The 27,803-nt window shown below is 39.9% G+C and overlaps 1 protein-coding gene across 2 annotated transcripts; it reads right to left on the bottom strand.

The window, feature by feature from the left end:
• Window positions 1–2,484: 2,484 nt before the first annotated feature.
• AP3M2 (adaptor related protein complex 3 subunit mu 2) lies at window positions 2,485–25,151 on the bottom strand. 2 transcript variants are annotated; one of them, XM_028527006.2, is made up of 9 exons: window positions 25,029–25,151; window positions 23,035–23,379; window positions 19,397–19,568; window positions 15,800–15,937; window positions 9,496–9,581; window positions 8,644–8,777; window positions 7,129–7,336; window positions 6,717–6,861; window positions 2,485–4,763 (listed from the first exon to the last, which is right to left on the bottom strand). In XM_028527006.2, exons 2-9 carry the CDS (start codon window positions 23,305–23,307, stop codon window positions 4,663–4,665), a joined length of 1,257 nt encoding a protein of 418 aa, XP_028382807.1. In that variant the 5' UTR covers window positions 23,308–23,379; window positions 25,029–25,151; the 3' UTR covers window positions 2,485–4,662. The 2 variants fall into 2 exon arrangements, with proteins under 2 accessions (XP_028382807.1, XP_035867452.1); XM_036011559.1 differs by having other exon boundaries at window positions 25,021–25,044.
• Between the last annotated feature and the right edge of the window lie 2,652 nt (window positions 25,152–27,803).

Consider the following 27,803-nt stretch of genomic DNA (forward strand, 5'->3'; position numbering starts at 1 on the left):
TTATTTTAAATATATGTTTATTGATTTTAGATAGACAGGGAGTGAAAGAAACGTCAATTGGTTGCTGCCCAACTGGGGACTGACCCCTCAACCTATGTATGTGCCCTGACTGGGAATCGAACCCATAACCTTTTAGTGTACAAGACGACTCTCCAACCAACTGAGCCACCCAGCCAGGGTTATAGGTTGGAATTTAGATTATGGGGACTTTAAAAGCCAAAGTGAGTCTGGACTTAACCTTGTAGGCCATGGGGAGGCACTGAGGTTTTTGCTCCAGATGAGTGATGAATTGAGCCTTAGGAATATTAAGCAAGCGGTGGCTCGGGAGAGAGGAGCCCCCGGAACTGGGGAGGCTCCCTGAACAGCAACCACAGTACCATAAAGGAGAAATGAAGGGATAAGAAGAACCTACGCATGACCTGCTAACACAGCAACCTGCCAACTGTTGGTTCAGACTAGAAACCAGTATCTGGGCCATTTCCCCCTGTTTTGCTTTCCTGTTCATCAGAAAGAATAAACTCTCAGACCAATCCACACAAATTATGTTACCTAAGGAATGCTGCTTTCTGCATCTCTTAGACGGCTTTCCCAGCCACTGTGGAGATACAACCCATACACCTGGCTGCTGCCCAGCAGTCGTTGCTGGCAACCCAGATCCAAGAATAAATCTGCTGATGCAATGCTTGCTGTTGCACATGCTGACAGTTTCTTGGAGACGAAAAATGTGATTGTAGGTCTCTCTCAGATGTTGTAAGACTGTTCCGTTAAAGAGGTTTATAGAAGAAAAGTAGTTTCAACACTTGAAAGAAAGACACTATAAGGCCCAAGAGCTGGATTCAGTGGTGGGGTGGGTGGCAGGGGGACCCACTTCCCTTGAATGCCAAAGTCCCAGGAGCAGTTAAATAAATGCAGTTCACAGAAACTAAGTCACAGGTTTCTTGACTTCTGACTGCTTACACGCTTCCCTGCACAAGCAGCAGATTTATTTTAGATAGATGTGTCTTTCATTCAGCCATTTCAGAAAAACAGGCCTAGGGGACACCAGTAAACAAGACTCCCAGCTCCTGAATCTCTGGCAGGAATTCAGCTGGTTTCATCCCCTCCCCCTTGTGCGAGGAGCTTTCCTGCAGGGAGTCCGGTTAATGAAATGAACCCAGGCAGTCAGGCCTCCTGGGATAGAAATGCAAAGTTAACATTCCTCCAGCGAAGTCCTGGAAACAAGCCGCACACTGGATAAAGACAATTGCTCAGAAGAGGCCACTGACTGAGCTACAGGGCAGGCTTTCCGCCTTGCAAGACAGACTCGTTTAAACTCTGCTAAAATACACTCAAAGAGCAGTGCATCATTAACCAGGATGGGTTGGGAAATTCAGGATAAAATGTCTGGAACTTGTCAGGGGACGGAAATGGACACAAGACGAAATCAAATAGGATTATCATGTAATATTCCCCTCGCTATCCCCAGCCAGTTAACAAAAGAAATAGATGCTAATAGACTGGAAGAACAAGACAGACTCTTAGGTAATCGCGTGTAATTAGTCTAAATGGGTAAAGACTTGAGGATCTCAGATGATTGAAACTGCTGTCCTCCTAGGGCCCCACCCTTAAGGCTGGCTATCAAAGTGTCAGAAATGCTTGGTTCCAGGTTTACCTAGAAAGCCAAAGACTCACACAATCTCCAGTACTTGGGATCCTATAAAAAAAAAATCCTTGGGAAATTTTTAGTTTCATATTCAATTACCCTTTCAAAATTCTAAGAAGAAATTAATCTCATTGCTGACACTGAGTCACCATCTGCTGGTCAGAAAGCAAAGTACAAGTATAAAATATACCTGGTCACACCCCAAAGCTAGGCAAAGAGCCAGGCCAAGGGAAGAGATATTAATGACTCAGTTAGCTAGAATGGAAATTAAATACCGTGGTAAGTGCACAGAAAGAAGTATTAAAATCTCTGTATGGCCGTGAGGGACTTACAGAAGGAAATGATTACAACTATGGAATAACCACTAGGTTCCACACTTGATCAAAACTCCCAATGTCTTTCTTACCTTCCTTGGAATCTCTGCTATGATTAAGACGTTTAGGACCTTGAAGCCCTGTTCATGTCAGAATTAATCAATGGTGATGAAGAGAATGAAGAAAGCATTAGAATAGACATCAGCAGCTTTAATGGTTTTGTCTTTCACACACTGGGGAAAAATAATTTGATCTGGACCTTTGTTCTCACAAGCTTAAAAATGTTGTATATACGGCCCTCTCTGGGTAGCTCGGTTGGTTGAAGCATTGTCCCATGCACCAAAAGTTTGCAGGTTCAATCCCTGGTCAGGGCATATATGGGAAGCAAACTATACATATGGCTTTAGGTCTGTTGGCTGAAAAGCACAACAGTAAGGTGCTCCTGAATTATTCCCTATTGCTTCTGCAGAGGCACATGTGGCACAGCATCATTGTTAGTCCTAATAACAAAACACTTAGCACACGGAGGACTGGTAAAACTCAACTTTATTAAGACTTTAAACAGAGAAGATGCTTCTGCACATGTTAAACACATGCAACTGCACAGCTCGATCCAGACACCCTGCACCGTTACACTAACACGTGGCGGGTGGTAGCGATGTGGCTCCGCTGCACTGCACAGGTCTGCTACCCAGGCGCTGTGATCGTTACCTCTGTGCTAAGGCCTGCAGGTCCCGTAGCCCTAGACACGTTTTTTCCTCCTTAACTTCTCCGCTTGAGATTAGGATGAGTTACCCTGGAGGAACTAAAACAGCTGGACTCAAAACACTAAAAATATTCAGGGACAGACTTGGTTGTTTTCTGCGAAAGTTTAAAATCCTCCAGAGCCCTCGGGAGAAGTAATGCTAAGTATTCTACAACCCGCAGGCAAAGATGTTTCCCTACCACAGTAGGTGAGTATATGGGGCGCAGTAATCACGACCAATTCTGGAGTGACGGAATCTGAAACACAGTGTATCCCAGAGGAAAACCACGAAGCAACATGACTCTGCAGCAAAAACAAGTCCAGCAAGTAGGAAGTTAAAACTAGAAAAAACAAATCACTTAAGTATTTTGGAAATAAGGCTTTGGAGAAAGATCATAGGGTTTGGAGACTATAGGTCTTCATTTCTCTCCATGCACGAAGTAGAGCACACTATCACTACTTAAGCTACAATTTTTAAAAACCTGTCTTTTATATAAACGTGTAAATGGGTAAGCAGACCCACTAAACTAGAATAAAAATCACGCACTGGGAAAGCCCGAGGTAATCCTCTAGTTGCCATGTTTCTGAAATTGGGTTACACATTATTAACATGGCTCATCTTCCTACAGCATCATTCAAAGATTCATTCAAAGATTTGGGGGACTTGTGCGGGGGGGGGGGTGGTCTTAAAAAGAAAAATGGACTGTTAGATATCTATTTTTAATAAATATATTATAGAGAAAAAAAGACTGAGGAAATAATTTTACCGAGCAGCTTCAGGAATGAACCAACCACACCCTCAATGGTAAACATTCTGTTTACTTCGGGTTATGGATGGAAAAGTCTCAGACAGGGTGGCTTGGACCCCCGGAGCAGCACAGCACTGACCAAGGAAAATAAGGAATCACTGGGTTACATGTGGGCTACACCTTCGTGAGGAATGAGCTGGCCGTCTACACTCCAATACTATGACATACAAAATACAGCTGCCCTGGACTGGCTTTCCCGAAACACCTCAGGTAACAGGAAAAGGCTGGTGAATTCTGTAAAGTGAGTAGAATTGTTCTAGGGTTAGGGAAAGAGGAGTTCCTGGCAGCCACCACCAGGAAAAGGGCAAGTCACCTTCTCACTGAAGATGACAGACCGAGTCCTAAAGGCAAGTAGCAGATAGTATCTGAAACTGGTCAGATAGTCACGGCCTTCAAGGGAAAATCGGATTCTACTGGGGTTCTCCATATCAATAGTGGGCTTGAATTTAGAATTTTCCGGTTCATTTCTAGAAGTACAATTTTTTTTTGATATATGAAAGTAGAGGGATCAGAAATAAACAAACTCAGCTGTATTCTTCCAAACCCTCCATGTGCAATTTGCTTTCCTTGCCACTTTCACCTTGGGTCCTCAGACTTCTTTAACACTGTTTCTACTTTCTTCCCCTCCTAGATCAGATCTGGAGCTGGCCTTTGCTTCACTGACATTCATTTTCTTCCAAACTAACTAACTTTCTTTCCTTCTTTCTTCTCTCCTTCCTTTTTTCCTTCCTTTTTTCCTCCCTTCCTTCCTACCTTCTTTCCATCCTACCTACCTACCCACCTTAAAAAATAATAACAAAGAAGTCTTTTATTGGCTTTAGATAATAAAGCCAAACACGTAACAAGTGCTAGTGTTTTCCTAGGGTGACCATGTTAAAAATAGTTAAATATGGTATCACGTATCTCTGGCCTCCGTCACACAGCTCCTCGTTGAGAACTGAGTTGGTGGTGACCGTGTTTCAGTTCTGTCCCATCCTCCCTGGCGACCCTTTTCTCCCTTGATTAGTTTCAGGCACTGAAGGCTAAGGAAAAAAGGGAGTGGGTGGGTCCAGAAGGGGACTGACCTAGGAGACAGGCTGATATTTTTTTTACTTTTAGACAAGTAAGAAAGGAATAAGTGTTCGTGACTGTTTCCTTCACAAAACTCTCCCTTCAGGTTCGAACTTGGAACTTTCCAGCTTTGGTCATGTATTTTATGCCCTTAAAGGGTTTGTACTTCTCTCCATACATGTCTAGACGGTTCACTTTGAGTCCTGGGAGAAAGGAAGAAAGAACATGCCATAAGCAAAATTCATGGAAGCAGGTAGCATAGCTGTTCAAATTCATTTCCATTCAAAGAGATCAGTGGGATAAAGATAGTAGTAGCAATGAACCAGAAAAAGTTTCATTTACTACATCAATTACATGAAACGGATAGTTTCTTCATTGTTAATATATATACTGATAATAAAAAATTTCTGCAACCAAAAGCTATCCTATTAGAAGACCTATTTCTAAGTGGAAAGGGCAAAAAGTTATTGGGAACCGCCCTGCCTGGTTTCAGAAGCTGTAACCCCCTATAGCTAAGGCTAAGTGAGACACCTTGAGACCCTGAGCCACTAAGGAGACAAACCTTATCCCCCTGGCAGGAGCACCACCTCTGCCCACTTTACTTTACCCTGCCTGGCTCCCAGTGCATGACCCCTTAGCTAGTGACAGGTAAGATTCCTCAAGGGAGGGACGACCTAAGACAGGCATGGTCATGAGGGGGCCCTAAAGGAAGGACTTGGGACTATGGAGAAAGGGGGTGATGGACCCTCACCTTTCGGCTTTGACATAACCTGAGTCCACATTCTGTCTGCAAGAAATCTCCTAATCTCTTGGCTGTCTTACTTCCCTTGCCTGACTTAAGCCTGAAACAATGCTGGAGGTGGGTGCAGCCCTGTGCTAGAAAGGGTGGGTTCCCCTGGGCAATCAGGTCTAAGAAAGAATACATAAAATCCTGTGAAACCTGCTTTGCTAATACCCTCAATTTAAATGATAAGGGTCCAAGCATGAAATGAGTTTGTTTCCTCCAAGTTTTATGGCCCTTTAGCTATTTGACCCTGACTCAAAATAGGCCCTCAGAGTTCTTTGAATGTTATCTGTTTGATCATTACTGCCTAACAATGATTGATGAGCTTTCCATATATGCCCCGTATTCCTATGCAAATTAAGCCAATAAAAGCCTGTCAAGGCAAGGGTCTGGGCACTCTCCCCTTGAGAGAGTGGCTGCACCGACCCTTTTCCTCCGCAGGACTCGGTAGTCCACATGAATTTGTCTTATCTCATCCATAACAGCTCAGACACTGGTGGCTGGTGTCCGCATCAGAAAGTTATACACAGACTGAAATGAGGGTAAAGAAAAAGACCACTGTATGTTTTTCTCTACTTATTGTACTGAGTATATGAATTAATGATGCCAAATCAACAAATTAATAATGAAATAAATTATAGTCAAGTGAATGAATAATGGAAAATAATTAATAAATGAATGCTTTCCAACTATTCTCACTATACTAAGCTATAAAATCTTATACCATATAAAATTTGAAGCTTATTAAATATTTTAAGATGAAAAGGGTTTATAATTTAAGTGAATTTTAATCACGTACTTTAGACAAGGCCTGTTGGTAAAGAAAAATAGGAACTTCACATAATCTCCTTTCTATCTTACAGAATTGTTCAAAGGATTCAATAAGAGATGAAAGGAGCTTAAAACAGTGCCCAGTACACAGTAAATGCCCAGTAAGTGGTAACTATTATTGCTGTCATCCTGAGGTAGGTGTAGACTACAGCCAACCAACTTGTGTAGGCCCAAGGGTTCTACACGATAATAAAAACACATGTGAAAGTGTCCTGAAATTGAGGGAAAAGAGGGGAAATTATTCTTTTTAGCCACCAGCTGAGAGAGCAGAAGCGTTTCCACACTGAAGACCTAGGAAACCTCAAAGCGGCAAGCCTAGGAGACTCAACAACTGCCGGGGAACACTTCTGCCTTCTCATCGGTGTCTTAGACTTTTATTCAGGGCCCTGAAGCCAACTTTAAAGCAAGGACTGTAAACTTTCCCCAGAAATGTGCTGGAAAGGGTTTCACTGAAGATTACATGTCAGGCCATGAAACCAAACTTGATAAGCAGGGAGTCACTTCCGTTCTCTTCAAAGGCACCTCTGCTGTGGGCACTCACCAGAAATGGCCAGCTGCTGGATCTTAAACTGCAGGTTAATTGTGGGGTTCTCATCTGGCTTGGAAGCTCCAGCCTGAAGACTCATGGTCCCCTTCAAACTTGGTAGCTTTTGGGGATTTATTTTTCCTACATCCCAAGACAGCATCTTCAAAGAAAGAAAGAGTTACAGCGGAACCTTTCATGCACAGCTGTTGAGCTCTAACCTCAGGTCGTTAGTTCACATATTATAGCCTGCCTCTAGGGTGTTTCCCAACAAAGAACCCTATTTGTTACCCTAAATTGTCTCAAGAGAAAAACAAGGTCCGTTTGACTAATCACCCCTTTCAACAAGGTATAAAGTCTATGTGGAGAGCTCCAGCAGGTTACTTCTATCCGAGATCAGCAATTCAAAACCTCCTGCTTATTCTCCTACCTTGGTCACTGGGTCAAACGTGTGTGTGCCCTGAGATGGCGTGAGGCTCATATTCAGGACCCCTTTGGGCATCTGGCTGGTGACGATCACTCCCTCGATGGTCTTCCCCATAGTCTGCTTAGGTCCCACTGTTATTTCAAAGCGTCCAAGCGAACTACTGTCCCGGAAACTGATGCTGTGTTTGACATACACTGGAATTGCCACCAGGCTGGAAAAGAGATAGACGAAAGCCCATTTCATTAATGTGCTGCCCAAATGGCACCCTTTCCTCCTCGTCTGCCCTGCTGGCAACTTTCCCTCCCTTGTCTACTTCCTTACTCATCTTAAAAATTACGCCCAGGGAAAAGCCCCTAATAATCTTTTATGTGTTTCTTTTTGTAAAGCTAAGATGCTGTCTAGTAAGTAAACTAATTCTCCTAATGACTTTTTGAATAATATCCACAAAATTAAAGAGTATACTAAGTCTACTCTGAGAAAGGCATTATAAACAAAAATTAGGAGTCATCATATTTCTGTTTTATTTTGTGACATGTAACTGATAATTATTTGTACTTGGGAGAGTAATATTCATACGTCATGCACATTTATTAATTTCTTGAGAGAGACATTTTACCATTTGACCTTGTGTGATCGTTATAAAAACCCTGTGAAGTAGGGTGGCTTGACAGAAGAGGAAACAGAAAAGTCAGAGAATAGTAACAGTTCCTAACATATACTAAGCACTCCCTGAGTGCCACTATGCTAAATGCTTTATCTCTGTTACCTCATTTAATCTTCCAATAAGTATTAGGTAGGTACTGCTATTGTCCTGATTTCACAGATGAATACTGATATGCTTAACCTCATTAAGTAACTTGCCCAAGGTCACATATCATAAATACTGAAGGTGTGAATTAGGTCTAGGCAGTCTGATTCCAGAGCCTTTGCTCTCAAGTACTCAGATAGCTTTATAAACCATTTATTCCAAATCACACAGAAGGGTAGTGGTGGCTCTGAGGTCTTGTAGCTCTCTTCAGTCCACACACCTTCTACTATACACCTCCTGCTGCTAAAAACCCTTAGACTCACATTGCAGAGAAAGTCCAAGACCAAAAACTGCTGCATTTCATGGTTTTCATTGCATAATTTAATGCTTCTTTTGGTTTGGGGGGTTGAATACAGGTGTACTCAGATTCCAATTTGAGGAAAAAACAATGTTCTTATTTAGACATATAGTAGTGACAACAAAAATAACAGCAGCAAACTTCATGAGCACCAACTTTGTGATAAGCACTATTTAGATTCTCTTATTTAACACTCATAACAAGGCACTTTCATTATTTTCAACTTACAGATAAGAAAACAGACCCAGAAAGGGTAAGCAACTCAGCCGAGGTTACCTGATTAGTAAGTGCAGAGGCTGGAATTTGAACCCAGGTAACTCCAGAGCCAGAGCTCTATCACTATGGATATGACACACACACATGCGCACACGCACACACACACATTCCATTCTTAATTATAAGGGCTGCTTACTTCTGGGCACTGACATGGTAAGAGAGCAGGCGGAAGTTTCCATCAGGAGGGATGAAGGAGAGGATACGCTCCGACTCCCAGCGCTTGAAACGAACACAAGGATGGAAGCTGACATCATCCAGCAACCTGGGGTTCTATAGTTCCCAGGCAAGGAAAAGCAAAAAGTAGTAATTAAATAGCCATCTTTCTTTTGGGAGCAATTTAGATGTTGTTTTTACTAAAACACATACACACACACAAATTCTGTAGTTACTTATAGAAAAGTCAAGCCTGACACAGCTGTGTGTATGTCTTTAATCATCTTTTTTTAAAAGATTTTATTTATTTATTTATTTATTTATTTATTTATTTATTTATTTTAAAGATTACTTATTTGTTTTCAGAGACAGAAGGGAAGGAGAGAAGGAGAGAAACATCAACTGGTTGCCTCTCACGCATCCCCAAATGGGGACCTGGCCCACAACCCAAGCATGAGCCCTGACTGGGAATCAAACAGGAGATCTTTTGGTTCACAGGTTAGAACTCAACCCACTGAGCCAAACCAGCCAGGGCATGATTTTATTTATTGAGTTTTAGAGAGAAAGAACGGGAGGGAGAAAGAGAGGGAGAGAAACATCTAGATGAGAAACATGGACCAATTGCCTCTAGCACACCCCCCACCAGGAACCTGGCCCACAACCCAGGCATGGGAATCGAACTGGAGACCTTCACAGGCTGGTGTTCAATCCACTGAGCCACACCAGCCAGGGCCTTAATTATACCTTTTTGTTCCATTTCATTCTCACAACTCTGTCTTTCCAAAAGCATTTAATTTCCCCTCCCAAGAACTAAAACTGTGGTCCAGGCTTTTACCATGAAGGACAGCGTAAGGTCTGGCATTCCAGTCAGCTTGACACAGGCATCAATCACGCCCTGGATCTCAGCGGTAATGGTGGAACCTGAGACCGGAGCAAGACAAAAGGAAGGTAGGAGGTTACTGAACTCCCCTCTGTTCTTCCCAACTCATTTCCTTCTTCCTGCCCTCCTTCCATCTCTTCCTCTATCCCTCCCTCATTCTCTTCCTTCTTTCCTTCTTTCTATCCATCCAATTAATCTACGTAACATTGACCATCCTTCCAAACATTTATCAACTATGTATCAAGTATGAGATACTTAGATGAAGTAATGGGAATAAAAAAAATAATGAGATAATTAGCCTAAAAGAGTTTTCAATCTAGTACCAGAATCACACAGAATATGATAATCTTAACCAATGGTTCAGAAAATTCCTTATCAGAAACTGCTTTTCCTATGGCCACCGATGAGCTTTGCTGCTATACTGAATGGACACTTTTGGCCTTTATCTCATGGGATTCCTCTGCAGCGTTTGTCGTCATTGACCCCCTTCTTTCTTTTCCAAATCGTCCTCTCTCCCGGTTTTGTACCTGTCTCCCTCAGTGCCTTCTGCAGACTAATTTCTTTTCACATTCTTTAAATGTCTCTGACTTTCCAGTTCTGAACTTCTCCTCTTTCATTCAACATGCTCCCCTTGGGTTATTTCACCTACTGCTCCAGGCTTCAATTTTCACTGATGGCTAATTATTTCCTAATCTTTTTTCCAGTTCAGCCAATTGGACAGCTCCACTTAGATGTCTTGGAGGCACTTCAAACTCTACACGTGACAGTGAATTCATTATTTTCATTCCTGGACCTGCTCTTTCTATTTTCCATATCTTCATGGTGATACCATCCATCCTGTTGCTCAGCCAGAATATCCTCAACCACCTCTAATTGTTCATTGCCCATAGCCAATCAATGATCATTTCCTCTCTTTTGTATGACTCCTACCTTTTAACTCATCTGTGTGTTCCCCTCCACCCTCACTACCGTTGAGGACATCTGTATTTTGTGACTTAAGTAACAGCTTCCTGTTTTCCCCACCTTCTGTCTTACCCCATTTCAAGCCCTTCTTCACACTGTGGCTGGACTGATAGTTTTAAACTACAAATCTGTTCAAGTTACACCCCAACTTAAAAATTTTTCATTGCTCCAAATAACCCTCCTTAAAAACGCATACAAGTCTTTTCATGATCTAGCCATCTAGTTGTTCTTTTGATTATTTTTTTTAATGGAGGCAAAACTTACAGTAAAATGTGAAAATCTTAAATGTACAGCTCAATGAATTTTTAAATATGTATATGCCTATGCAAATATCACCCACATCAAGATGTGAAACCTTTTTAGCATTCTACTGTGTTCCTCTTGCCCAACCTAATTAGTCCAAGTCCTTAAAATTCTGACTTCTATTAACTTAGATGAAGTTGCACCTGTCTTCAAGCTTCATGTAAATGTACATAACCTTACACATCCAAGTTTCTTGCCCAACACTGTGAGATTCATTCATGTTGTTGGCTGTATAAGTAGTTACCCTTTTTCATCATTGTATAGTATTCCATTGTTAGATCATATCAAAATCTATTTAACCTTTCTATGACTAATTGATATTTGGGATATTTTCAGCTTTGGACTAATATGAAAAGCTGCTATGCCTAGTTTTAAAGCCTCAACACTTTTCTTTTTTTGTGCTTCTCAATCCAGTCATACTAAACTACTTTATTTCCCAACAATATTTTTCTTATCTTTAAGTGTTTGCACATTCTTAGCTCCAAAATACATGAACATTTTAATAACTTCTACTCATTCCACTGATAAAGCATAAACATTCACTGACATGGACACTGACAAGCAGTGTCTGTGGTGTTGTGGCTGAGACGAGACAAATTCATGCAGACTACCGAGTCCTATGGAGGAAAAGGGATGGCGCAGCCACTCTCTCAAGGGGAGAGTGCCCAGACCCTTGCCTTGACAGGCTTTTATTGGCTTTAATTTGCATAGGAATATAGGGTGTATATGGAAAGCTCATCAATCACTGTTGGGCAGTAGTGATCAAACAGATAACAATCAAAGAACTCTGAGGGCTTATTTTGAGCCAGGGTCAAATAGCTAAAGGGCCATAAAACTTGGGGGAAACAAACTCATTTCATGCTTGGACCCTTATCATTTAAATTGAGGGTATTAGCAAAGCAGGTTTCACAGGATTTTATGTATTCTTTCTTAGACCTGATTGCCCAGGGGAACCCACCCTTTCTAGCACAGGGCTGCACCCACCTCCAGCATTGTTTCAGGCTTAAGTTAGGCAGGAGAAGTAAGGCAGCCAAGAGATTAGGAGATTTCTTGCAGACAGAATGTGGACTCAGGTTATGTCAAAGCCAAAAGGTGAGGGTCCATCACCCCCTTTCTCCATAGCTCCAAGTCCTTCCTTTAGGGCCCCCTCATGACCATGCCTGTCTTAGGTCATCCCTTCCTTGAGGAATCTTACCCATCATTGGCTAAGCGCTCATGCACTGGGGGCCAGGCAGGTTGAAGTAAAGTAGGCAGAGGTGGTGCTCCTGCCAGGGGGATATGCTTTGTCTCCTTAGTGGCTCAGGGTCTCAAGATCTCTCACTCAGCCTTAGCTGAGTGAGAGGGGGGTTACGGTTTCTGAAACCAGGCACAGTAGTTCCCAATAATTTACCTCTTTAGATTTTGTTCTGTGTGAGTGGGATACCTCTCTTATCGTCCACCTTTTTACCTTTCTTTCCTCCACTAGACTTTCAGCAAGCTTCCGTAGTCATGGACTGTGTTTCTTTCTCTTTCTCTTTGTAACCCCCCTTTTCTCCTTTATTTGTATAACCTCACTGTCAACAACAAAATGACATTATAATCATCATCAACAACAGCAGAAGCTACAACAAAGGTATTTCATAAAGAGGTCCATAAGTTTATATATGGAACACAATTCAGAACACAATTAGGGTTTCAAAAAGATTTAGTGGCAAAACTCAGAAATTGTTAGTCAAAAAATGCTGAAAATACCATCACTGAACCAAAAGCCAGCTGCCACTCACCCACATTTACTGACAAGAATCTCTGAAGACTCATCATGGGGAAGATGAGATCCCCACCACCATGTTGAGTGACAGCCCCATAATGACCAATTGTCCCTCTGAATGACATGCCTCTCTTCATTATTTGCAAATAATTGTTGTTTTCCTATATTATTCAGAATAGGAATATAATAGGTATTCAGGGACTTAGTTACTGGGCTTACTTTTCTCTTTGAGAGTTTGTCTATCTCATCTTTTTTTAAAAAATTTTATTAAATTTACTGAGGTGGCATTGGTTAACTGTGTAGGCAACAAGGAACTGGCAAGAAATATTTAAAGTCATAAAAAGCAGGGACCTACAGCTAAGATTGCTCTACTCAACAAAGCTATCATTTAGAATCAAAGAGCAGATAAAGTGCTTCCCAGATAAGCAAAAACTAAAGGAGTTCATCACCAAAGCATTAATACATGAAATGTTAAAGGGACTTAATAAAAAGATCAAAAAACTATGAATAAAATGGCAAAAATACAAATCTATGAACAATTGACTCTAAAAAGCAAGCTACGCAAACAAGAACAGAGACAGAATCATGGATACAGAGAGTGTTTTGATGGTTTCCAGATGGGAGGAGGTTGTGGGGGAAATGTGTGAAGAAATAAAGGGATGAAGAAGTACAAATAGGGAGTTACAGAGTAGCCATGAGGATGTAAGGTACAGTGTAGGAAATGGAGTAGCCTAAGAACTTGTATGCATGACCATGGACATGAACAAAAGTGGGGGGATTGCCTGAGGGAGTGAGGGGTGCTGGGTGGAGGTGGGGCAAAGGGGAGAAAATCAGGACAACTTTAATAGCATAACCAATAAAATGTAATTTGAAAAATAAAGTACTTAGGAAAAAAGTAAATGAAAAATAAAATAAATAAGTATGAGACAAACATTGGTCTGCATTGCCATGTTTTTACTGCCTTTTTCAGTTCTACTGAGGTATAATTAACTAATAAAAATTGTATATATTTAAGCTGTACAACTTGAGGTTTTGATATATATATACATTGTAAAATGATCGCCAAAATCAAGCCAGTTAACATATCCATCACCTCAGTTATTTGCACGCGTGTGTGTGTGTGTGTGTGTGTGGTGAGAGCACTAACAATCTCCCCTCTCTGCAGATTTCAAGTATATAAAACATATGTGAAGTGAAGTTGTGTTCATTTAACTAGAGGGGAATCCTTTAACAATGCAACTGTAGTCACTGCTGTACATTAAGTCTCCAGAACTCACTCACCTCGCATAACTGGAACTCTGTACCCTTCCACTGACACCTCCTTACTTGCCCCTCCTCCTAACTCCTGCTAACCACCCTTCTGCTCTCTCTGCTCCCGTAAGTGAGGCCATGGAGTACTTGTCTTTCTGTATCTGGTTTATCTCAGTTAAGTGTAATTCCCTCCAGGTTCACCCATGTTGTTGAAAATGGCAAGATGTCCCTCCTTTTTTACGATTGAATAATCTTCCATTGTGTGTGCAGATCTAGCTCACCTTTTCTTTACCCATTCGTCCATCTACAGACATTCAGGTTGTCTCCAAATCTTGGCTACTGTGAATAATGCTGCAATGAACATGGAAGGGCAGACACCTCTTCAAGGTACTTATTTCACTTTCTTTGGATATAACCAGAAGTGGGATTGCCGGATCATATGGTAGTTCTATTTTTAAGATTTTGAGTAACCTCCATACTGTTTTCCATGATGGCTGTGCCAATTTACATTCCCATCAACAGTGTACAAGGGTTCCCTTTCCTCCACATCCTTTCAACACTTATCTTTTGTCTTATTATAATGGCCATTCTAACTGGTACGATGCAATACCTCATAGCTTTTATTTGCATTTCCCTGATGATTAGTAATTGTTGAGCACATTTTCATATACCCTCTGGCCATTTTTATGTCTTCTGAAAAATGTCTAGTCATGTCCTGTGCTGACTTTTTAATCAGGTTATTCATTTTTGGTATTGTTTTGCTACAGTTGCATGGATTCCTTATGTTTTAGATATTAATCCCTCTTCAGATGCATGGTTTACAAGTATTTTCTCCCATTTATAGGTTGCCTTTTCACTCTATGGATTGTTTCTTTGTTGTGCAGCTTTTCAGTTTGATGTAATCCCATTTGTCTATTTTTGCATTTGTTGCTTTTGTTTTCGGTGTCATATCTAAAAAAAATCATTGCCCAGACATATCAAAAAGGTTTCTCCCTATCTTTTCTTCTAGTAGTTTTATGATTTCGTGTCCTATGCTTACATCTTTAATCCATTTTGCATTGGTTTTTGTATATGGTGAGGTAAGAGTTCAATGTGCTTGGCCTGTATGTGGATATTCAGCTTCCCCAACACTTTTAATGAAGAGACCATCCTTCCTCCATTGTATATGCGTGACACTCTTGTTGAAGATCAGTTGATTATAAATGTGTGGTTTTATTTTCTATATTTTGCTTCACGTGTCTCTATATCTGTCTTTATTTCAAATCCATACTGTCTTAATTAATGTAGTTTTATAATATATTTTGAAATCAGGAAGTATGAAGTTCCCAGCTTGATTCTTCCTGCTCAAGGCTGCTTTGACTACTTGGGGTCTCTTTTGGTTCCATATGAATTTTTTTCCCTATTTCTACCAAGAATGTCATTGGGATTTTGATGGGGATTGCACTGATTCTGTAGAATACTTTGGGTATTATCGACATTATAACAATATTAATTCTTCCAATCCATGAATATAGGTGACTCTTTATCTATCTGCATCTTCTTTAATTTTCTTCATCAATGTTTTATAACTTTCAATGCACAAATCTTTCACCTCTCTTTGGTTAAGTTTATTTCTTATTCCTAAATATTTTATTATTTTTATTGCTATCATAAACGGAACTGTTTCCTTAATTCCCTTTTAGGATAGTTTGTTGTTTGCATATAGAAATGCCACTGATTCTTGTATGTTGATTGTTTATACTACAACTTTATTGAATGTATTAGTTCTAAGAGTTTTTTGTTGAATCTTTAGGGATTTCTACATATATGATCATGTCACCTGCATCATTACATTTAAGTCCATTTCTAGTACCTAGCACAGTACTTGACACAAAGTAGGCACTAAGTTAAAATGAATGATTTTGAATTGGGGGATAATTTTGCTAATAGCAAGCATTGCATGAAAGGGGCTTCTTTCTATTTTCGTAGTTAAGAGAACAGGTTACAAGCACCTACCTGATTTATCAATGATGGCATCAATCTCTTCAATCACATCAAAATAGGCCTCATTATTGGTGTATTTCACCCCAGTCCGTCGCCATGGCACCACTGACAGCTGCCCAGTGGGAAGCTGGTCACCCACATTGGTGCTTCCTGAGATAACGAATATTACTGTAATTTATTTCCAATTTGATAACTAGATATAATCAATTATCTCATAATCATAGAATACTTCCCTAAATGTTTCTATGCTTCCACTATTCATTTAGTCAACTAAAGAATTTTTCAAAAAAACAGACAGGAGTTTTCCCAAGTTCTATATGGGCATCCTAGCCTACTTTAAAAACTTGTCGCCATCTGGTCTGCCTTCTCAAGCAGAATAAAGGTTAAAATAGTTACCTGAGAAACAGATATCATATTTTGGTTTTGAAAGTAACTTGAACTTGGTCTCTCAAATTCCACAATAGCTTGCAGCTTAAATAATGTATTGGCTTTCAGCAGAGATGGTAATCTACATATTGATATAAAATTTTCATGGGTAAAAACAGTATTCTAGTTTGAGGTAGATTCTTAAGTACATTTATGCTATATGTATTATAGCATAATACATATGGCATATGTTGACATATTAAAATGTATACATCAACATAATATCTCTCATACTGATACTGAAACTTAGAAAAAGAATGCAAATTACATCTTCCCCAATCTCTAGGAGTTATAAATAAATTCTTCAACTTGTTTTTCCCTCAAAAGCACCAAAAATATTTTTAATTCAAAGGCTCTATACTCAAATTATGAAATATTATAACTAATTCAAAATTTCCTTCTCCTGTAACCTGGATCTTTTTAATCTAAAGAAAATAAACATTAAACCCACACATATTCATCATGTTTCCAAAACATTTCAGCTTTTCAAAATGGTTCTCAGATACCTTTTTTTAGATTTAAGTTCAATTCTGGAAAATGACTTAATAATATTCATAAATGATCAGGTGCTAATAAAGCTTTGTAAGGTTTAAAATGAGCTCAAAATATTGAAAAACCCAACAAATGTTTTCTTAAAAAGTGTGCTATATATTAAAGCATGTCATCATGCTATAATAATTAAATAAGCATGATAATAAGGCAGGAAAGCCTAAAAAAAAGACCAAGAATCCACAATGATTTAAGTACAAGATAAAAATATCATTTGAAAGCAGAGGGGAAGAGATAAATTATTCAAGGAATAGTGCTAGGAAAAGTGACTGATAATTTGGAGAAATAAACATAGAGCCTTACTTTATATTGATTACCAAGACAATTTCCAAATAGATTAAGTAATTCAATCCAAAAATAAAACTGTAAAAGAATTAGAAGAAAATACACTTTTTAAAAAAGACTTTCCCTTTGTCCAAGATCAAAAAGACATTCTCTTAGTATGGGTGAGGGGAGGCAAAAAAAAAAAAGACATTCTTATGTTTTCTTCTAACAGTTACAGAGTTTGTGTTTATATCTAGCTGGAACTTATTTCCTGTATAGAATAAGCAGGGAGACTTCATTTTTTTTCTATATCAAAGCTGATTCCCCTAGTAGAATATATTTAACAACTGGCCCCCGACCCACTGATTTGATATATGACTACATCTATATATACCAAATTTCTATAAATACAAGGATCTGTTTCTGGACTTTCTATTTTATGCCAATCATATTTGCCTATTACTGGGCCAATACTATATTTTTAAAATGATCAAAACTTCATGATATATCTTGTACCTGATAGGACACACTCTCTTGCTCTTCTTTTAATGTTTATTTTCAAAACTGTCTTGGTTTTTACAACTCAAATCTATTCTATAAATTTTTGTCTCATGTACCATATGAACTTAGTATATCTTGATACTATTTGACAGGGAAATCCTTCCAACCTTTTGTAATTCTTTTTCAAAATCATCCTGGCTACTGTGCATATTTACTCCTTTTAAAATGTATTTTTCAATTGGTTTGTCAAATTCCTTATAGACCCTATTTATATACTTAGCAAGATCCAAAAGGTAAAGCCTTAATGAAGCATGATTAACTTCATTAAATCAAAAATTTTTAAATGTGGCTATACAAACAATGCCATGTAAAATGTCAATGACAAGACAGATTGTGAGAAAATACCTGTAACAGAATATTCAAAATATATAAAGAACTCCCACAAACCAACATGTACATTTCCAATATACAGGGTCCAACAGAAGTAAGGCCTGCTTGAGTGTGGTTAGTAGGGTACATGAATGTCTCGCACGAGATGGAAAGCAATTTGAACATTCCACCTAAAATGTCATATGGTGTGCTTGAGTGTGATATTGTTATGTTTTTGTAATAAAAAAGGAGTATTATTTGTGCTAGACCCTGTATGTGGTAGTTTAATATCCTTAAATGAAAGAATTATTTTAGAGTAAAAAAGAAAAGCATTTCAACATAAAAAAATGGGCAAAGGACACAAAAAAGTAATTCACTATAGAGGAAAAACAGTCAATAAACATTTGAACAGCTTTTATATCCTTAGTAATATAAAAATGAGTGTAAATTACAAGATATCACTAAACTATCAAATATCCAAGGTTTTTAAAATTAATAATAATAATGGTGATGATGATGATAGGGTTGGCTAGGGTACATAGAAATTGCTACTGAAAGTATAAATTGGTGTAACTTTTCTGGAAGGCAAGTTGGCATAATGTATGCAAGTCCATAAAACGTGCACATGCTTTGGCCCAGCCCCTCTATTTCTAGCACTGAAACGAAACCATCCTAGATGTGCACAAATATTTAAGTATAAGAATGCTGATTTCTTGTTATTTTTTAAAAGATTTTATTTATTTATTTTTAGAGAGGGAAGGGAGGCAGAAAGAGAGAGAGAAACATCAATGTGTGGTTGCTGGGGGCCATGGCCCGCAACCCAGGCATATGCCCTGACTGGGAGTCGAACCTACGATGCTTTGGTTTGCAATGTGCGCTCAATCAATCCACTGAGCTAATACCAGCCAGGGCGATTTCTTGTTATTTAAAAGAACAAAAACTCAGAAACATAAACAGAGACTGAGTAAATAATTTAGGGTCTATTCCATATGGCAGGAAATTGTAAAGTCACCAAAAATTATGTAGAAGGATAGTTATCATAATGAAATAGTATTCACAAAATATTGATAAAAGGTAAGTTTTAATCTATGTACAAGAGTAGTTAAAAAATTCTATCCATCCATCTATAATCTATCTATCTATCTAGAAAAGATAAAAATATATACACAAGTATGTTAAAAGTGTGATGGGATTAAGAATTAATTTCATGTTCTTTGTGCTCTTCTGTATTTCCAACATTTCTACAATAATCATGTGTTTCTTCTGAAATCAGAAAAAAGTTGTTTTTCAATTGTGTTACTTCATTCTGTCTTTGAAATCAGGGTATTTTCTACATAATTAAAATCTCTCTCAGGTCATACTTCAAGACTATAAAGAACAAAATTAAATCACCTGGACACTTGAGATCCCCAAAGATAAGCATTCTAAACAATGCAGGGACCAGACTAAGCCACACCCCCAATGGCAGCAGTTTTCTGTGGGTTTGCCCATTGTCCATACCTGTTATGGTGTTGACAACCGTTCGAAGAATGGTGGGAGGCTTTATCAGTTCTTTGAGGATGTTTGACTCGGTAGCTAATGGAAACCCATTATCAAGCATCTCTTCCAAAACCTCATAAACCACAACCACGTTGTCTTTGATCACCGGCTCTGAACAGACTCCAAAATAATCCTGATGAAAAGACAGTGTATACATTTATCACTCAGGGATTGTCATTAAGTCAGAGAATGTTCCCAGAGAATAAGGATTTAGTTCTGCCTGTATGTATTTTCTCAATGTTTAGGATATTCTTCTACAACAAGGGAATGAGGCATAACCGTCGTTCTCTTAAAAAGAACACTTGTAGTACCAGTATCATTACTAGCTTCTTTTATAAACAAGAGTAAGTCATTTAGCCTCTTTGGGTTGGTTTCTTCAACTACATAAAATATATAGAATACAGCCCTGGCTGGCGTAGCTCAGTGGATTGAGCGCGGGCTGGGAACCAAAGTGTCCCAGGTTCGATTCCCAGCCGGGGTACATTCCTGGGTTGCAGGCCATAACCCCCGGCAACCGCACATTGATGTCTGTGTCTGTCTGTCTGTCTGTCTCTCTCTCCCTCCCTTCCCTCTCTAAAAATAAATAAATAAAACCTTTAAAAAATATATATAGAATACAAAACTGAATCTAAACTACTATATGTGCTTATGAACAAGAATTTGAAACTATAATACTTGATATGAATTTGGAAGTGAAAATCTTCTTAATCTCTCTGTGTGCTACTGCTTAACATTCATGCAGCAAATAAGAATTCAGAGGGAAATAAAATAAAATGAGGGGTATGAGCAAGCACACTAGAAAATCAGTTTGTATCATCTCTACTCTAAGATGCTATGATTCTAAGAATGCTTTGTCCTTTTATTACCAAAGGCTAAACGTAGATACTAAATTATCTGGGTTGTGGAAAAAGCACTGGATTCCAAATCAAGACCTGGGTTACAATGGTCACTTACTAGATTACTAGATTAAGTCATGCTAACTAATTTGGATCTTGATTTCTTTAACAGTAATAATCAGGATAATACCTTTGGACACACGGGGATGCTGTAAGAACTCAGCATGATTGATTAAATGATAACATGTGAAAGTGTTTTATAAACTATAAAGCACTATGTAGAATGCAATGCATGATGCTAAAATGATTTAGAAAAAAAATATCTGTGGTCATTTGGTGCACACTTTGAGCAATGCCAATCATGCCTTGTCCTAGACCTCTGAGATGGTTACATGACCTTCTTGAATTCATCCACTGAAGGGAAACTGACTCCTTTTTGAGAAGGCCCATTCTATTCATGGACAGCTTTGAGTATTAGAAAGTTCTTTTGCTAAACTAACATTTGTTTCCCAAATCTTCCTAATAGAACAAGTTTATAGACTAGTCCCGCAGCTATTTGAAGACAACTACAGGATTTCATTTCAATATATTTTTCTCAATTGTTTTTTATCCTCACCTGAGGTCATTTTCTCATTGCTTGTAGAGAGAAAGAAAGGGACAGCAGGGAAAGAGAGAAGCATCAATGAGAGAGAAAAACATCAATCAGTTGCCCCTGGTACATGCCCAGACCGAGGACCGAACCCACAATCTAGGCATGTGCCCTGACCAGGATCAAACCCACAACCTTTCAGTTTATGAGATGATGCTCCAGCCACTGAGCCACAGGAGCCAGGGCTTCAGTATTTCTACTCAGGGCCAAACTTCCTGTTTGATTTTTCCACTGTTCGTGCCATGGTATGGTTTCTAGGTCGTTTTACCCTCTTGCCATTTCTTTGAATATGCTCCAGTTTTCCTGTATTCTCTTCATATTGTGATATTCAAAATTGATGACAGACTCCAGATGTGATTTAATTACATCAGATAATGTCAATTACTGAAGTCATTCCAATATCCAAGCGCACTTAGAAATATGTTTCTAAAACAAAATGATTTCTTTTTTAAAATCAAGAAGTTAAGGGCAAAAAAGTTACACATTTCCTTCCCAAGAGTGATTTTATTTTGAAATATAAATAAAACATATCACTATATTTTATAAATTAGGCAGAATGTGAACTCAGCAGTTGGAAAGGAGACTTGTAAATATGATGGATTGCTAGAGCAAAAGTGCCTGCAATTCTATAGCTGAAACTCTTCTGTTATCTTCTAGTCCTAGAAATATAATACAGCCAGAAAGAACATATATCAGAAAGATACCCAAACCAGGGCATATCCATTGACTTTTAACAAATGCATCAAAAATAACAAGTTCTGAAGTTCTAAACTTCTAAACCAGCAACTTCACTATTTTCTCAAATTATTCTGTGGTTTCAACTAGATTGAACAACTTTTCTCATTTCCTGTCTTATAATTAGTTACATAAGATCAGCATGGCAATATGCAGCTGACATTAAGTTTCATCAATGGGACTGTTAATTTTAGGATGGAGTAAAGAATCACATGTGGAAATCATAACAGGGCCCAGTCAGAGCGGTTTAAGTTCCTAACTACTGGGTTCTTTCACTTACAGTTCCTCCACACAATGGGCTTCATAACTCTCAGGTTTTCACTGTGTGAAGGAACTACATACCATGTGAAAACTGGAATCCCAGAATAACACTACCAGAAAGTATTTGTGGAAAAATTATAAAATATAATTCCTTTGGAATGAAAGCTGTTTCAAACATGTGATTTAGACATAAGTGCAAATGAAAGAACTCTTTGACTTATTCTTCATTATTTATCATAACATTTGGGTGCTCCTTCTCTTCTCATCCAGTTCCACAATTTCTATATTCATGTGACTAATTCCAGACTTCACATGACATTGAAGTTGAACCAAAGAGCCCCTGCTCCTCATTTATCATCTGAGTTATACAAATACCACAACAGTTAGAAGCTGAGCAAGACGTTTAGGAGAGGATTCCACTGTCTAAAACCAGAGTCTGGGCAAAGCTCAAAATCTGTGCTATAAATGGTGCTGACATCCCACTCCCCAAGATCTTCAAATCTATTCCTCAAGGGAAAACTCACAATGAAAACTGTCTTGTAAAGTGTGTTGCTTAAATTCTTTTGGGTACAGAAGATTTTTCAATATCAAGTTTGCAACAAGGAGCTTTTATGCTGTGAATAAGCACCCTAAACCCATAATGAAGTGCATGTTCACAAATTACCTTGCCAGGGAGAGTGAAAACAAGCCTTACTTAGCATATATATATATATATATATATATATATACACTCATCACTTTTTGATGCAACTTAAAGCATGTAATTAACAATGGTTAGCATCAAGTCCACTATTTTAAAAAACCTCCAAAAACTAAAGTCCTCTGATTTGTGAACAAAGTGTAAGACAATTCCAATCTCCAGAACTAAAATGACCGTACACAATCATACAGAGTAGGGTGGCTTTCTCATGCAACGAGTTCAAAAGTACTCAATTTATCATGCTAGATGCAGCCAACTCAATAAGTAGAATCAAGAATCTTACCAGATGAGGAGGAAGTGAGCAAGGTCAGAGTTTCAATTTTTTAAAAATGTTTCTTAATTGGACTAAATACAGTGGAGACAGAATAAGAAAGATACTTTATCGTTTACATGTATGAACCTTGTCACATTCACGCACCTGAAATGTGTCCACTACTCGGTGAAGGAACTCAATGACAAATAGAGGCGGGACCTCCGTCTGGATCACAGCCACAAAGAAGATCTTGTGCCGGTATACACTTAAGAGATAGTGGTGAGGGGTAGGGATAACTGGTGGTACGTTCTCTGCCTCAGTAGCTCTCTCTTGTGCCTCAAAAAAGTAATCACAGACAGAACGGCTGACCACGCTTTTCCAATGTTTCTCCAGGAAAATATCTCCTGAGGAGTTGATCAAGAAAAGGCTATGAATCATGGTGGAGATTGCCAATAGAAGAGGAAAGTCTTTTTCAGTCAGAACACCTCAGGACTCAACAAATTCCCAACCCTAAACAAAACAAAAGAAGTTATGATCAATTCAATTGAACCAAAACACCTTTTTTCCATCAATCCAAGTTTATCCATCCTTCGAGAATAGACTCAAGCCTTCCTCTATCACGTGAGATTGAATTATCCCTCCTTTGAATTCCTAAGGATAATTATCAGCTATCTTATTTGCCAATCAATCACATACTGCCCAGTTATCTGTACTAGTGCCTGATTCATGTCTATTTAAAATTCAACTTAATTTGTGGATGTGCATTTTTCTCAACTGGACTTTATGCTCCTTGAGAAAAATAACATGCTTCATGTTCTTTGTTACCTCACTGCACAGTGCTCTCTTACATAAAGAGGGCTTCAAAGAATTTTAATGAAATTCATGTATTTGGTCACAGCTCACACACATATATATTTATAGTTGTGCAGTCTCATATGGTAACCATTAGCCAGCTATGGCCAGTGAGCACTTAAAATGTGGCTGGTCTACACTGAGATGTTCTGTAAGTGTGAGATACATGCCAGACTGTGAAGGATTTGTATGAAAATGAGATTTTAAGATCTCTTACCAATAATTTAATATTGATAAATTAAATTAATTTTGATACTAATATTGATATTTTAGATACATTGGGTTAAATAAAATACATTACAATTTATTTAACCTTTTTTAATTTGGTTAGTTGAAAATGTAAAATTAGTAAACAGTATGTGGCTTGCATTATATTTCTATTGGACAGTGCTTGTCCATGGAATGGAAAGCTGTCATTGTAATCTTTAGTCATTGAGTCAATTCCCATTCTCTAAATATATTATGCACAAGGTTCTGTGTGGGATGCCTTAAAAAAGAAAAATCCCTCTGGCCCTGGACAGAGGTTCAGTCCTCATTGAGGCATACGCCTGGGTTGCGGGTTTGGTCCCCAGTCGGTTAGCATGCAAGACGCAATGGAACTATGTTTCTCTCCCTCTCTTTCTCCCTCCATTCCCCTCTCTCTAGAATCAATAAAAAGAAAAAAATCTCTCTGGGGAATAACCCTGATTCTTCAGGCGACAGCATCTCTATGGTACCAGTTTCCAGAATGAGGCAGCCGCACTGTACCCCAACTGTGTCCATTCTGCGAACTGGCCCAGGAGGTTTTATACATACCGCAAAGGCCTGTCTACCAAGTGCCCCAGCGCGAGCTTAATCCTTCTGCGGGTGGACAAGACAGGCGGAGGGAGGGGAAGCTGAGACTAGCTAGGATGTGGATGAGGGAGAGACGGCCTCCGAAATGGGTTATTTTTGCGCTGGTCCCAGCCCAGCCGCCTGTGAGCCATAGATGATCCACAACGTTTGAGGGCAAGGTGGACAAGGGGGCGGATTTAAGGTGCGTGCACGTTTGGGAGGTGAAGAGTCACCAGTTTGCGCACGTGCGTTGCCATAGCAACAGTATCCTCTCCTCCCTCAGCCATCCGCCCGAAGGGGGCCACCTCCGCAGCCCCGTGCTCGATCTCTAACCTTTCCCCACCGTTTCCCGCAGCGCGGAGGTTAAGTCTGTCGGTTTCTCGTAACCTTACCCGCGCGCGCCCCCGTTCAACCCGCGCGCCCCACCCCCACCCCGGTCGACAGCGAGAGCTCTCCATCCCCCCTCCCAGACCCAGGTCGCCAGACCTCCTTACCCGGCCTTGCTCTTCGCAGTGCCCACCTTTCCACAGCGCGGACAAGCCCCGCCTCGCCACCCTTCCCCACCCCACCCGCCCCGCCCAAACCCCCTGATCTCAAGCCTGTCGCCGCACGCTCGCTGATTGGCCGGCCTGCGGGCCTTGCGCCAGAGACCAAGGTCTGAAAGCTGCGGATTGGGCGTCAGTGATCCGCTCCTCCCCTCTGATTGATCGCAGTTTGCGGCTCAGCACGTTTTCCGACACTGTCCTCCAGCTGGTCCTTGTTGAGGTTTCGTAAATCTTCAATTGGTGCAGGTCTGTGACTCCAAGCCCTGATTGGCTGTCGCGAACAGTCCCTGGCCGCCAGTCACGAAAAGGCCTGGCCGCTTGTGGCTGTCACCTGTGTAACCGTAACCGCGGAATGTGCCTGGAAGGGATGCTAAAGAGTGTAACTTCCAGATCATGATTTATCGAATACCGTATCATGGACAATAAATCATGAACAATAAATCATGAACAGTAATAACTACCCTCCATTTTAAAAAAGAGGCATGATGCCCTTTCATTTATGTGCATTGGGTAAAGAAAAGGTGATAAGCAGTATTGCCTCATATCCAGAGCTCAGGACCTCGATTCAGGAGGCTTCTCCCAGCCCCAGCTAAACCACCACTTGCTTGACTTGGGCAAGGTACTTAACTTTTCAGAACCTCAGTTCCCAGACCTGAAATTGGGGGTAGGGTAGGGTGTTAGACAGGTATCTCTCCAAATTGCATTGGTGCGCTAATGACTTTGATACTACTATTTTAAGTGATTTGAGTCATTGTGATCCAGAAAACCGTGGAGAAGTCAGAACACAAGTCTCAACTTCAGTTAAACGAAAAATTAGTTAACAAATGAGAGGAGGTGTAGAAAGTGTTTGCCTCGGTTCCTGGAACATCGTAGGTGTTCAGTAAAATGGTAAACTATGGTGATGGTGGTAATGATGTCTACCTAGGCCACGAGGGTATCACCCTGCTGTGCTTTACTTTCCATGTTGGTAAAATGGAGCATGAGTGGCGGCTGCTCATTATCCAGGACCATGGTAAATGTCTGTCAAAGATGGAGTGGCTTGTTCTCTGCAATCCTATCTAAGGGCAGATTGTTCGCTAATTTTGAACTAAGTAAAAAAGAAAACCCCAGATCAAAATGGCTGAATGATGTGCATCTTGTAAGCAAGCTTAGGGGCTCTGGTGCCAGACTGCCTGCGTTTTAAGTGCACCAACACTTACGTCCTGAATGTACCTTAACTTCTCTAAACTTCAAGCCCCTCACTTCTCAAATAAGGACATTATAGTACTAATTGTGGAGTACTAACTGTTGAGAAGGCACCTGGATATATGTGAGTCTAGGGATCAGAAGAGAGGTCTGAACTGGAGATGTAGATTTGGGAGTTATCCATATACTATATGGATATTTAAAGCCACAAGACCAGTTGAAATGACTAAGGGAGTCAGCATGGAGAAAGAGGAGAAATAGAGCCTAGAGCACTCCAAATGTAAGAGTCCATAGAAGAGCCCTGACCTGTGTGGCTCAGTTAGTTGGAAGTCATCCCTCACAGTGAAGAGTCACTGGTTTGATTTCCGGTCAGGGCACATGCCTGGGCTGAGGGTTTGTTCGGTCCCCAGTTGGGGTGAACTGATGGATGTTTCTCTCTTACATCAATATTTCTCCCCCTCCTTCCCCTTCTCTCTAAAAATAAATAAATAAAATGTTTTAAAAAGAGTTCATAGAAGAGAGGAAGATACAGATTCATTTAATCCACCCAACTATCCTAAAATGAATTACTTATGATCCCTTTTTATAGGTGAGAAAACTGCTGTGGTTGCATAAGTAACTAGGCAAAGGTCAAGTAAGTAGGTGAGCAGCTGAGAATTCATGCACACAGGAAGCCTAAAGCAATCTGGCTCACCGTGCACACCTCTTGCTGCTCTCACAAGCCCAGGAGCCCAATGAAGACATGTTAAGTGGGAGAGTAAAATGCTTTCAGATTTACATGTCAGAAAGACCAGGCATGTGAGATAGATTAGAGAAGGCCAAGCTTGGGAGCAGGGAGGTCGTTTGGACCATTGCAGTAATCCACATGAGAGATGCTAATGACTACAACTAGGATGGGGGATTGGAAAGAAGTAGACAAATTCCAGAGGTGTGTTTGGAGGTAGAATGATAGGGATTGGGGATCAATTGAAAGTGAGGGGTGAGGGAGAATGAGGGATCAGAGAGTATTCATAGGTTTCTGACTTGGCAACTGTGTGGTTAGAAGTGCCATTCACTGAGATGGGAATCACTGGAGGAGAGGCACAGTGACAGCAGGGAGAGATGGCATGAATTTTGTCATAGGGATTCCCAGGGTCACATACAAGTTGACACTCAAATATTTGTTAAGTTGAACCCAACAACATAGAATTGGGGAGCTTGTCTAGTACATTCTCATGGTTTTAAGAGAGGCCACCAGAAGTCATCGACAAATGGTATGTCTCTTTTATGCATAAAACTCTCTAGGAAAAGATTTCCTAAAGCTGCCACTAGTAAGCCATCCTAATGTTTAACAGTTCTCATTGCTGAGCACTTTTTTCTCCCATGAAAAACCAGTCCCAGCTAACAGAGTTCCCTGGGAATGATTATTTAATTAATTTAGCAGGGAGGGGGGCAGGTCCGAAACAAGAGAGCCCTTGCTCACTGAGAGAGACATTTTACAGGGCTCTGCAGCAGGGCCCCAGCCCTCCTCTCTGGCTTTGACATGTCATGCTCTGTCCA

This window comes from Phyllostomus discolor, chromosome 11, assembly GCF_004126475.2.
Source record: "Phyllostomus discolor isolate MPI-MPIP mPhyDis1 chromosome 11, mPhyDis1.pri.v3, whole genome shotgun sequence".
NCBI classification, from domain to species: Eukaryota; Metazoa; Chordata; class Mammalia; order Chiroptera; family Phyllostomidae; genus Phyllostomus; species Phyllostomus discolor.